Here is a 12015-nt window from a genome sequence, read left to right as displayed (position 1 = left end):
AATGATTTTTGTGCTTGTCACCCTCAACAATGGCTGTCTAATCCTGGTTGACAGGTTCACATTTGAAAATTATATGCAGCTTGAAAATGGAGTAATCAGACACACCTGCACTCTTTCACTTTGACCACACAGGCGTCTCACAAGGAAGCCTTGTGTCAGATCTTTACCCTTGACACAATGCTCTTGTTAAACGGAAATGTGCTTGTTATTGTGCTCTCACACGGTAGAGGTAATGATTACCCCACTGCCAACAATGTTCCTTAACGCCCACACGAACTTAAAGATTTTTAAGAAACTGATATGTATTCTGATTAAGTCTATGAATGTAGACTTACACTATTGGTTCTAGCATGACCATTCTAGTGTTAAATTACTCTGCTGTCTCAGTGGGTTTTCAAAGTAACAGATGTCCAAACTTAAAATGAAGGGGAAAATGATAGGCTTCTAATTTTTATTTTTATATACAGTGGATTTTTTTTTTTTTTTTTTTTTTTGGCCAACCAGCAAAGAGAATAATGTGTTAGCAATGGCAACTGGTGGGCAACTGAATCACCAAATGATCTTTGGTCCAAAGCCATTTATCCACAGGTTACACATCATACAATCCCAAGAGGGAACTTTGTTGTTTTATAGGCTCCCTCTTTTCTCGATTTTACTTTATTTAAAGGCTGGAGCCCGAATTACTTTGGTTTAATTTTATTCCCTGGTCCGTTGTACTGTGTTATATTGTTAATGTGCTATGCTTTCCATGTCACCCCTACCAAACAGCTGGCACATTTGATATCCCACTCTACCCCCTGCGACTGTTTACAAGACATTTATAGGAGAGCCTATACTGTTGAGGATGGCCTTGACCCTTTAGCAATTTCCCAAGAAGGCTGTGTGTCTGAGTTGTGGTAATGTCACTTTGTAATTGCTATAATAGCTAATCCTGTGCATCTGTTAATTAACTCTGTTTGCCTTTCAAAGTTAGATGTTAGTATGCTGATTTATTAAACATAACCTTGGGGCGAAACATTTGTAAGACTTTCCGCTTGTTTGATCTTGATTTTACCTTTTAAAACAGGAGTATGTTTGGTTATATGTGATTATTTTTCCAATTCAGAAGACAGAATTATTGAAAGTTGTTTGCGGTGTTTACAGTATACCTTACAAACTGTGAGATGATTAGGTTTTACAACCCTTCTTGAAGTGGATTACATCACATGACAGTTTGGAAACAGTGAATGTATCTCAGTGACCTTGGCATTTTGTAGATCTGAAGTTAGTTTTAGCCTAAGTTGGAAAGCAGGGGAACAGCGAAACCTTGAAACGGGAAGTGTTGCAATCACTGAGTGTTTGTGTTCTGCGTGCTTATTGAGGCCTCAGTTCTCTGCGAGGCCCAGCGATAACATACACCATCAGTCTAACAACCTGTAGCCCCCGGCCCCCCCAAATCCACCTCCTTCACAAGATCAGAAGCGTCAGTGCCTGTTGATGCTTGCCGCTGCAGTGAAAGCATTTTGGATTTTGACATTATGAACATGAGCACACAGTGGGCAGATGGTGAAGTTCGAACTTCCTTTAGTATAGATACATACAGTACTCAACACTTCAGAGTATTAGTTGAGTACATGTTGATTTAAATTTAGGACCATCTTGTGACCTAGGCATGATTTACATCAGGCACGCACAATAGTATCTATCTGGATTCCTTATCAGGACGACAACATGCCTGACGACAACATGAATCATTGTTGTTGCATTAACTTTTGGTATTAATTGTGTAGTCTTGTCTGCAACTTGTCTGCATTAATTATATAGGATTGTGACATGGGAATTGTGACAGTTGGGTAACAAATGTCAGCTGTCTGTTAACATTTTCATCTTATGGGCAGATTTTTTTCTCTCAAATGTGATCGATTTTGTATGGGTTTTCTTTACACCTGGTTGATTTTGCCTGTGGTCTGAACACAATCTGAACCAGACCACCTTCAGATGTCATCCATTGGATCCAGGCTCATTTGGCTGCATACATTTATACTTTGCAATAAGGTGCATTTTCCCTTATCCGGATAAGATATGCAGACACAGATTGTATTTTCATTATATGTAAATCAGGCCTAAAGGTCAAAGGATAATGCTGGTGTTATTTTCTCTAGTAATGATTATCAGCAAATCACCTGAAGAGACCGAAACCAGCTGCATATCCTGCTGAGAAATATTCTTAGTGGGCTGTGTTTATCATGCACAAAGCAATGGCCTGACTCTCTCCACACAGGCAATAATTTGATTTTATATTTTATAATTTTATATTTTTTTATAATTTTCTTTTTTTTTTTCTTTTTGCTAGATAGATTTGTTTAGAATTCAATTTTATACTTCTTAAATTGGTATTAACAAAACAATTCCAACTCATGGTCCAGTTGCTCGTGTTCTCCAGAGCTTTCAAATGTATCACACATCCTTCGTTAGCAGGTTGCATTTGCTCACTTGTCATGGAGATGGGTCTGTTGACAGTGTGAACCCATAAGCTATTATAATATCATCCATAGTACTTTTAGGACTTTTTCTTCCCTGCCGGCTTAAAGTTAAAAATCACCTCTGATGAAGACTGTGTTATGTAGTTGAAAGCTCCAGAAACAACTAATAAATGGACCTTTAGTTGGGATTATTGTGCCAAGCTAGTATTTCCAAGGTCACGAATAAACCATAGTACTTTACCATAATGGACTGTTTTTTTTTGTTTTGTTTTGTTTTGTTTTTTTTAAACGTCACTTTAATACATTTCTTGTGCCTTTATTTAAAGCACTTTCCAAAAATCAACTTAGTTTGTCTTCTTAGTAGGAAAAATTAAGTTTTGGTTTTGGGCCTTTCATGGGATCTGTTTCCCATGATAAAAAAAAAAAAAGCGAAACACCACCAGCCTTAACCTTTAAGCTCAGATTTTAAGCTCCCTCCTGTCTGGGACGCATCCATGTTGTTATTATTAACAGGTTTTTCTTTGCTCACAGTGTTGCTGAAACGGGAAACCACCATACTGCTCCTTTTTAATTAACCTTAAAAGTTCATCTGTCTCAGAGGAGCAGGCAGTGATAGAGAGAGATAGAATCTAAAGGCATCAGTCAATAGAAATCTGCCCCTCTAATGACACTAATTGACAATTCGGAGCACCATTGCTGTGTTTGGTCGTCTGGCTCAAAGTAGGTGATGTATGGAGAGCTGGCCTGGTTGCCGTAGTAACCTTTGTGACGTCTCCCAGTTTTTCCTCTTTCTCAACGATACAGGGACCATTTAAATTCTGGGATGCACCTGGTCTGTTTTATGTGAGTCTTGTCTTGTCGTCACAGACTGAGTTTCAGTACCCTGCTCTAGAACAACAACAAAAAAAAAAAAAAAAAAATTTTTTTTCCTCCAAAGAAGTTCCTACTTCTGCCAGATTTTTGTTCCTAAACTAAGCATTCACACATGGAGAAGTCAGCGCAGCCAGTTCTTTCCCTGCTGCTGCTCTAAAATTCCTCACTTACACACCAGGGGTACCATGTTCCAGTTTCCAATGTGAGCCACTATCTGTACGGCTGGAGTGTATTAGATTCTCTATTGGGAATGCGGTGCTAAAAATACTGGCCTGGCTGAAAGTGTACACTGATAGGAGCCTGGACTCGCCGCCCTGTGATGATTCGCCTTCTCCACAGGGTCACTCAGTAGTCTGCTGGTTGCCTTTACTGTGACTAGAGGACCGCGAACACCGTCCCTTTAGTATCGCACACTGCCACCATCTTTGTTCATTAAACAGATTTCTTTTACTGTGTGTGGGGTCTTGTGTGAGAAAGGGGGAGGCTCTTTGTAGTTGTAAATGTGTTCCTTGATGGATCTACAGTAGGCTACATTTACTGCAGACTCCTCTGGCAGTTACCCTCAGTTTGATCGGAAATGTTTCATTTGGAGGTGGATGTGTTGAAAGTACAGGTTTGTGGCATGTCAGTCATGCTTACAATTCAGCAATGCTCCTAAGACCACAAAGAGAGCTACGGATCTAAATGTAGTTTTTAAAAAGAGAAATGTACTTTTAACTAGCCAAGCTGCTTTTAATAGGCTGCAGTTTAAACCCATGTTAGGACATTTAGCCTGTATTTTAAATAAGCCCTCAAAGTTGCAGGCTGAACTCTAGATAACTGCTGCAAAGTGAGCTTTCTGGTGAAGGTCATGGAGTGAAAAGCTTGTTGTTTGGACATTCAGTGATTGGACACTCTGCGTGTGTGTGTGTGTGTGTGTGTGTGTGTGTGTGTGTGTGTGTGTGTGTGTGTGTGTGTGAGAGCGTGAGCGTGCGCGTGCTTGCTGGTTGTCTTGTACTGTTATGCAACAGAAAGTGTAAAATGAGCTGTTGCCATTAAGAGGTGCACGCCTAACTGTTACACCTCTTCCCCACATGGCTGACCAGTTGGCCTGATGCGCCCATCTCCGTGGTGGTAAACAAATACAGTCCTCTCACCAGGCAGCACACCTCCAGCTGCACCCAGGACTTACGAACTGTAAAACTGGGGCTGGAATGTCCCACAATGCACCTGCAAAGGAAAACGTCTATGACCGTCGTTACTTGTGTTAGGTCACAAAAAGCGTACGCTTTAAGAAGTTGGCTGATTTCCAGAAGCGGGAGCTGAGGAAATCCTCATTACTGTCAGCTTTTCTCATACAGACACCCGAGTGTAAAAGGGTTTGCTATATTTTACATAAGGTTTCAAGGTCACTACACTGTGTTATGTACAGCTGCAGTACGGCTGACATTCATCTAGAGATGAAATGATTAGTTGATAGATCAATTAGTTGATTGAAAGAAAACTAATCAACTATTTTGACAATCAGTTGATTAAGTTATTTATAAGTTATAACAAGCAAAAAAGTAAAAATTTGCTTGTTCTTGCTTCTAAAATGTGAGGATTTTCTGCTTTTCTCTGCTCTATATTATTGTAAATTGAATATTATTGAGGTTTGTACTGTTAGTTGAACAAAACAAGTAATTTTAAGGCATCACCTTGGGATCTAACGACTTGTGCTAGGCTTTGTCACTACTTTTTGACCTTCAATAGACTAAATGAGTACTTTAAAAAATAATTGACAGATAAATAATCTTACGTTGCAGCCCTACATTCATCTGTAGTACTGCATCATAGTGATACAGTAGAATTTGAAATGACTGTAGCAGTGAAAATGTGACCGTTCTGCACAACAGTATAGTTAAGGAATTTCTCATCGAACCGGATCATGTGTCTGGGTGAGGGACGAAAAAAGCCACAAATCCAGTACTGGTGCAATACACAACCATTGCTTCTTCAATTCCCCTAACAGACAAATATTTTTAGTGCATTAGCTAATGTTTTTTATGGTCCTGAGTTACAGAAGCAACTCCACAAATCAACTCAGCCTAACCAAGGATGAGCACAGCCTGACTCTGATGACAGCACTCCATATTTGATGGTGGCTCACTGCCAGATATGTGGTTGCTAAACAGAATGTCAGTAAAGATGGTCTGGTCTTCATCAAAGAAAGAGACATAACTACATATTTTTCAGTAAAATATTCTCTCTAATTACGAAAAGATCTATTTTTTTTTTCTCCCCCTTGAGGCTGTGTCTGCCTTCTTCAACCCTGTTTTTCCAGTTTACAGAGCAGACTTCCTACCTAACACATCAGTCATGTTCAGCAGTTGTAATCTGCTGACAACTGCACCAGATAAATTGTTTTTTGGAACTGTTTTGTTGTTCACATCAATGCAGTACTCTTAAGTTACCCATAAGCCTCACTTTTAGTTGAATTGTTTTTCTTTTTGTCTTTTCTTGCGAATCATCTGTGAATGTGTCTCTTTTCTAAAGAACCCGTGTCTTTCTTTTCTTGTCTTTTCAGTTTGTCCAAGCAAGGACATCCGGAACAATGTGACCAAGCTCCAGACGCTCGAGAACTGCACTGTGATCGAAGGCCACCTGAAGATCTTACTCATGTTCAGGACCAAGCCAGAGGATTTCCGGGGCCTCAGTTTTCCCAAGCTGACAGTGGTCACAGACTATCTGTTGCTCTTCAGGGTTTATGGCCTGGAAAGTCTCAGCGATCTCTTCCCCAACCTAACAGTCATCAGAGGCAACAACTTATTCTTCAACTATGCCCTAGTGGTGTTTGAGATGCTCCAGCTGCGAGAGATCGGCCTCCAAAGCTTGATGAACATCACCCGAGGAGCAGTGAGAATTGAGAAGAACCCAGATCTCTGCTATCTCTCCACTCTGGACTGGTCCAAGATCCTGGACTCAGTAGAGGACAACTACATCATGGCCAACAAGAACGACAGAGAGTGTGGAGACGTGTGCCCAGGGGCAGCCATCGGAAAGACCACCTGTCAGACAACAACCATCAACGGACACTTCAGCGAACGCTGCTGGACGCAGAATCACTGTCAAAGAAGTAAGCAGGCCTTTTGTTATAATTCTCTAACACTCATGCAATATATTTGACCTCTGTTATTATTGATGGTAGAACTGGAGTCATGCAGTCTGCACACAATAGCAATACCACTTACCACTAATCCAGGACTGCCATACTGCAAATCACTGTTTCTGTTATTTAGCTTACCCTCATCACTATAAATGGGGTGGACAAAATAATAGAAACACCTGTCAGTATAATTTCATCATGACATCAATTATGTAAATAATATTTTTTTGTTTATTTATGACTGCCTGACATAATTTTTATATCATGCTTATAAATTGCTAAGAAGATTGCCTTCGTCCCGCGACTTTATAATTTTTGAGATTGTTCCTGCGGCAAATTTTATGTTAGGGTTCGCTCTTATACCCATCGTGATAAATAGTCTGCTGTCCTTGATCAGGGCTAAATACCACTGAGCGCAGCCTGCTGGGCTGATGTTTTGTTGATTAAATGTTTTATTGATTAGTCGGGGGAAAAATCAACACACTAATTGAAAATGAAAATAATCGTTAGTTGTAGCTTAACATTACCAAGATTTGGCAACGCTTGAAACTTTTCACATTAAAGGAAAATTTCCTGTTGAAAAATAAAGTCACCTGTCATTCGTCAACCTTAAGTCAAGATCCATTAACTTGCTTTTTCCAGGGCTTTCAACTGCATCTTATGGTTTTGATCAACAGATGGACGTTGCTCACTTATCTCTCATATTTGTCACAGTGTGGTTTCTAAATTATGTTCCTCCTGAGGCTGTGATGTTAAAAAGTCAATAGAACATATTCACTACACTCACTTTACATGAGAAAGTACATCTAACATTTATGATTATTCATTTTTTATAATTCCCTACTATTATATTAATCTCATATGCATTTTATTGCCAGTAACCAGCACCAGCTCCTTGCGCAGATCTTCTCAGCTACTTTCCATCAACACATCATTATTTCCATTCCCCTTTGCTTTTACCACATGTCTAACCAGTCTAACATTTACAAAATCCAACTCTCCATTTGGACCAAATAAAAGCTGATGAGGGTCACTGTTTAAAACAAAATAGTTCTTTTTGCGCGTCAGAATGAATCATATATAGCAGCTTTCAAAGTTGTTTTGCCAAAAGTTAGTTGTGTTCCTTTTTAGTATTGAAATGTCAGAGCTGTGTCATTTGCTCAGGTTTAGTTAAGTAGGCCAAGTTCTGTGTCAGCAAAGCTTGAACTGTACTCTAATGTGACGCAATGCCTTACCAGTTAGTCTATGAATGTTTACTCTGAATAGACTATAGGGCTGTCATTGCTCATGTTGTGTGGAGGAGGTAAAGAACTTGATGGACACCACGGCTCATTTCTCCATTGTCCCCTATAAGCACAGCTCCTGCGGCATGTGCTGTTCCTACCATGTTCTGGCTGTTACTGTAAAATGACGAGCCTGCCCATTTCGCACTGCCAAAGAGTTCAAGTTCAAGTGCCAAGAAGAATTTTGCACATGGGTGCTGTCTGAACACCTTGGCTTGCTCCATTTAACCAACAGTGCGTAAATTAGTTTAACAGTTCTTCTGAACCAGTTTCTCTGCAAATTTTTGCCTTTTCAAGCTCTTATTTAATGTTTGTGTGGGGTTTGCCGACTACATGCAGTTACTGTAAAGCTGAGCAAGGCCCATTATTATGCTCCTCAGAATGTTTTTATAGTTATTCCACTAATTACTTTGTGCTTGAGGTGATTGCTCAGAGTCATCACAAATCCTTGAAGACATTTGCAGAATAGGCCCAGAGGACCTATTGTCAAACTGTGGTGATGTGGTGAATGTCAAGGTGGAAGTGTTAAATAAAAAGTCTCTCACAGCAGATATGATTTCCTAATTGTGTGCCCTTTTCTGTCGATGAATCAACACCAGATGCTGACTGGCAAGCACTGATCTCAAGTCATGGGCCTGCATTCGGCACGGGCAGGGCCTGTGGTCTTGTGGTTTGGGACCTGTGGTTTTTTGCCTACTTTCACTAAAGCATGAAAAGACCCGTTAAGCCCCAGCTCGCACCACAGGACAGAGTGGAAGGCATTTGGTGTCCTCTTCAGATGTACCCTGTTAGCGCTTTTTATAGACCTATTGTAGTTCTAAAAGCAAGCTGCTTGTTGCATTCCTTTTATCTATGTTGGTCTGTTGCTGTTGTGACTGTAATGATTCTTTTACATGCATGTATAAACATAGATGCTGGATCTGAAGTAGCAGTTTAGAGATAAAAGTTACCCTTTACCTTGTAACCTTTTTTTTTTTTTTCAATGACAATAGATGTCACTCAAAAAGAGAACTGAAAAACGAAACAGCTGAAAAATGGTGATATGGTTATACTAAAAAACGTTTGTATTGCAGAGAATAGGCAGTGGTTAAATGCTGTAAGTGCCAGAGGTGACTGCGAGTCACACACTTTCTGTAGTTTGTCCACCAGCAGAAAACAAAGCTGCAGAACCACAAGGCTTGGCTTAGCTCCCATTTTTGGAGTCACAACCCATTTCCCTTCCCTGCTTCTATAACAGGGGTAATTTGAGCTTCTCCCAGTGCAGTCACCGCTAATTTCCCCTTTCCTTTTTACACCAAATTGGGTGCGTCTATTCAACAAAGTGGCAAAGCAGGGTTGCAGGAGATGCTCATTATCAGAGCTGATAAGATTTGGCTACAGACACAAACAAACACACACACACACACACACCATGTCAATAGCTGTAATAGTGGCAAATACAAGGCATCGTTCTGTGAAGCATCTTGGTCATTTTTGCAATTAAATCTTTGAAATTTTGTTCAAATTTGGTCCCAAGCATGTTTGATATGAAATGACGTTTTATTAAAGATAAATGGCAAACAAACACTTGCACATCAGATCTTCAAGCTTCAGGAAGAAGCTTTCCTAACAGAGCTTCAACATTTATGACATATTACTGCATGTTTGAGAGGTTGTTTCTGTTCTTTTGACATGTCACAAATGACTTATTGAACATTATACCACACTCTTATTTGTTGGAGTTTTGATCATTTAAACCACTAGTTGACAATGTTACGGAAAATATGACTTTAGCCAGTATCATCAGGCAGATTTATTACTGCAGAGTGATCGTAAAGTGTGATTGATCAGTTAATCACCTGCTGAGTTGAAGGATTTAAACAATCGCCTCTCTCACTAAAGGATGCCTCCACTATAAAATGCAGTGGCAAACCCTGCAGTCTCTCAGTATTCTTAAGTTATAATATTTCTAAAAGTTAATATCAAATTATAGTATCAGCCCATGTCCACGAGTATCTGCGTGAACATCTTTGTGGGCGTCTGTGTGCAGCCCAAAACTTAAACCACGTGTACGACCGTACACAACGACGAAGTGTGATCAGGTCCACAGACATCCAGTGTTGTATAAACGGAATTGCACGCACATCAAATGTTTGTGTCCCTGTCAATTTTGCAGTTTGTCCGGGTCTTTAATGTTAATCCAAAAAAATATCGCGAACTAATTCAAAAAACCCTGTTACTGGTAATAATCAGTAGTTGTGAAACTCCTAATTCTGTGCCCAGTCTTTTAATATTTGAAGATTTTCTTTTAAAAATGGAGTTGAAATTACGAGTTGGCTTGAAGGAAAATATTGTTGTTGAGTCTATTTTTCTACTATTTTTCGCCAGCACTCATTTAAAGATAATGGGCATTTGATTATGTTTTGGTAATGGCTGTTATGTGGCACAGCTTGTTTGGCTGTCAGGATGTCAGCTTAGTCTGAGCTTTGAAACAGGCTGGCAGCTGAAATATTGGCTGTGACTCAATAAGAAAATCAGGGGCTTTCCCTCGAGATCTTATTTTTTTCCACTGTTGAACAGCACTGACAAAATGTCCATCTCTCCGTGAAATGTTACCTAAGTCTTGTATATGTTCTTTTTAGTATTTTTTTGGGCATTATATGTCTTAGAGCATTGACAGTAGTGAGATAATGGGAAATTAAAATGAGTGGAGAAAGCGTTAGGGAATGCCATGGAACAATGGTGCCTAGCCAGACTCAAACTGGGAATGTTGCGGTTCATGGTCAGTGCCCTAAAACCCCTTGGCTTTCAAGGGTTCCCCTAATCTTGCATATCTAATTTCATCTTCTTTTTCAAGTTTGGGGAAAATGCCAGTGTGAAGTAGTTTCTTAGTCATTTTATTGCACACACGTTGGATTACTTTGAAATGAAATCCAATGGAGTTATCTTTATTATTTTTTTTTAGTTCACAACAATTGTTAATATAATTGCTTTTACTGTAACTTTTCAACTTGGTCCTGAAGGAAATTTCAGGTGATAGGCATAATGGGATCAGATGAAGGGAACTCCCTGGATCACATTAATTGAACCCATTTAAACAGTTCAGTGCTTGTTTTCTAACCCTATGAATTCGTTCAGCCCTGTGAAAGGTATCCTGGACAGGATATCTGCAGGTCTTGAAAAGTCTTAAAAAGCATTTGTTAGTAATCAGAAAAACACATGTAGGAAATGTTTACATCATCTTTCAAGTCTTCATTTACTTCCATTCCTGCAGAAAAGCTGTTAGTTAACCAGTTATTTGATCCCTGGAAAAGGCCTGTTTTATATGAAACTAAACCTTTTGGTTTTTTTAATCTCGGGCAGTTTACTACTTACCTTTGATCCATTCAAGGTCTTTCACTGGACTTCAACTGTTGAAATTTCAATAAAAACTAGAAAAATGGGTGTGTTCTCAAGGTTTTGACCGGTAGTGTATATAAACTAAAAAGTAAGATTGCTGTGACAGTGGATTATGCACACAGGAACCTGTTCAATCTCTTTTGTGGAGGTTCAGGTCTTTGTCATAATTGTGTTATAATTGTGGGAAGCAATGACAAAAAAAGTGATACGGTAATAATGATGATGGGCGATATTGTCCCAACTGGTTTTCCATCATACTTCATACTGTGGCTGTTATGATTGTGAAACAGGTATTAAAATGCATTCATTTGATATGAAAAAAGGTCTTTTAAAAGTCTGAACTTTAACTTGGTGAACCCTGCAGAAACCCTGCTGGAATAAAACTAGCTAATAATCAAATCAGGCTTGCGTTTGTTCTCCTTGTGGAGCAGTTTCTGTTGCTGGCCCTTCACCAAGCTCAGGTCAAGATACAGTAAATGAGCATTTATTTCCCAGGTGGCTAGCATTTTACACACATTATTAAAAGTGATCTTAATTATCTACCCTCTGCCAGAGATGAGACACGGGGGGGGGGTTCTCCTCCTCCTCCTCCTCCTCCTCCTCAGCCACCACAGCAGCTTTCACCAGTGTTTAGATCTGTTGCATATTTAACAAGCTCCCATAAGGTGGAGAACGGCTCTTAGCAGACACCTCAGATTGGTTTGGAACTTTCCACACTTGTAGCATGTGTGCATCTGTAGCCTGTGGGCAAAGAGACAATAGTATTGGTTTGATGCAGGCTGTCGCAGGTGGGTTATTGCTATGAGTCACATTTGGCTCACATCACATATATCTGTCAACCAATCACAAGATGGAGTTGGAGATTTGTCAGGGTCAGTGTGTGCGGGTGTGTATA

At 39.7% G+C, this 12015-nt stretch overlaps 1 protein-coding gene across 1 annotated transcript in view; it reads left to right on the top strand.

Moving 5' to 3' along the window:
• insra (insulin receptor a) overlaps positions 1–12015 on the top strand; it is a 55453-nt gene that overhangs the window by 4068 nt on the left and 39370 nt on the right. Inside the window, exon 2 of the mRNA XM_040142956.1 lies at positions 5881–6429. Within this exon, the coding sequence (XP_039998890.1) occupies positions 5881–6429 (549 nt within the window). The remainder of the gene's footprint in view (positions 1–5880; positions 6430–12015) is intronic.

The sequence above is a fragment of the Xiphias gladius genome, chromosome 14 (genome assembly GCF_016859285.1).
Source record: "Xiphias gladius isolate SHS-SW01 ecotype Sanya breed wild chromosome 14, ASM1685928v1, whole genome shotgun sequence".
Classification (NCBI taxonomy): Eukaryota; Metazoa; Chordata; class Actinopteri; order Istiophoriformes; family Xiphiidae; genus Xiphias; species Xiphias gladius.
The sequence above is the reverse complement of the archived record's forward strand: the minus strand, read 5'-3'. Positions and strand labels throughout refer to the sequence as shown.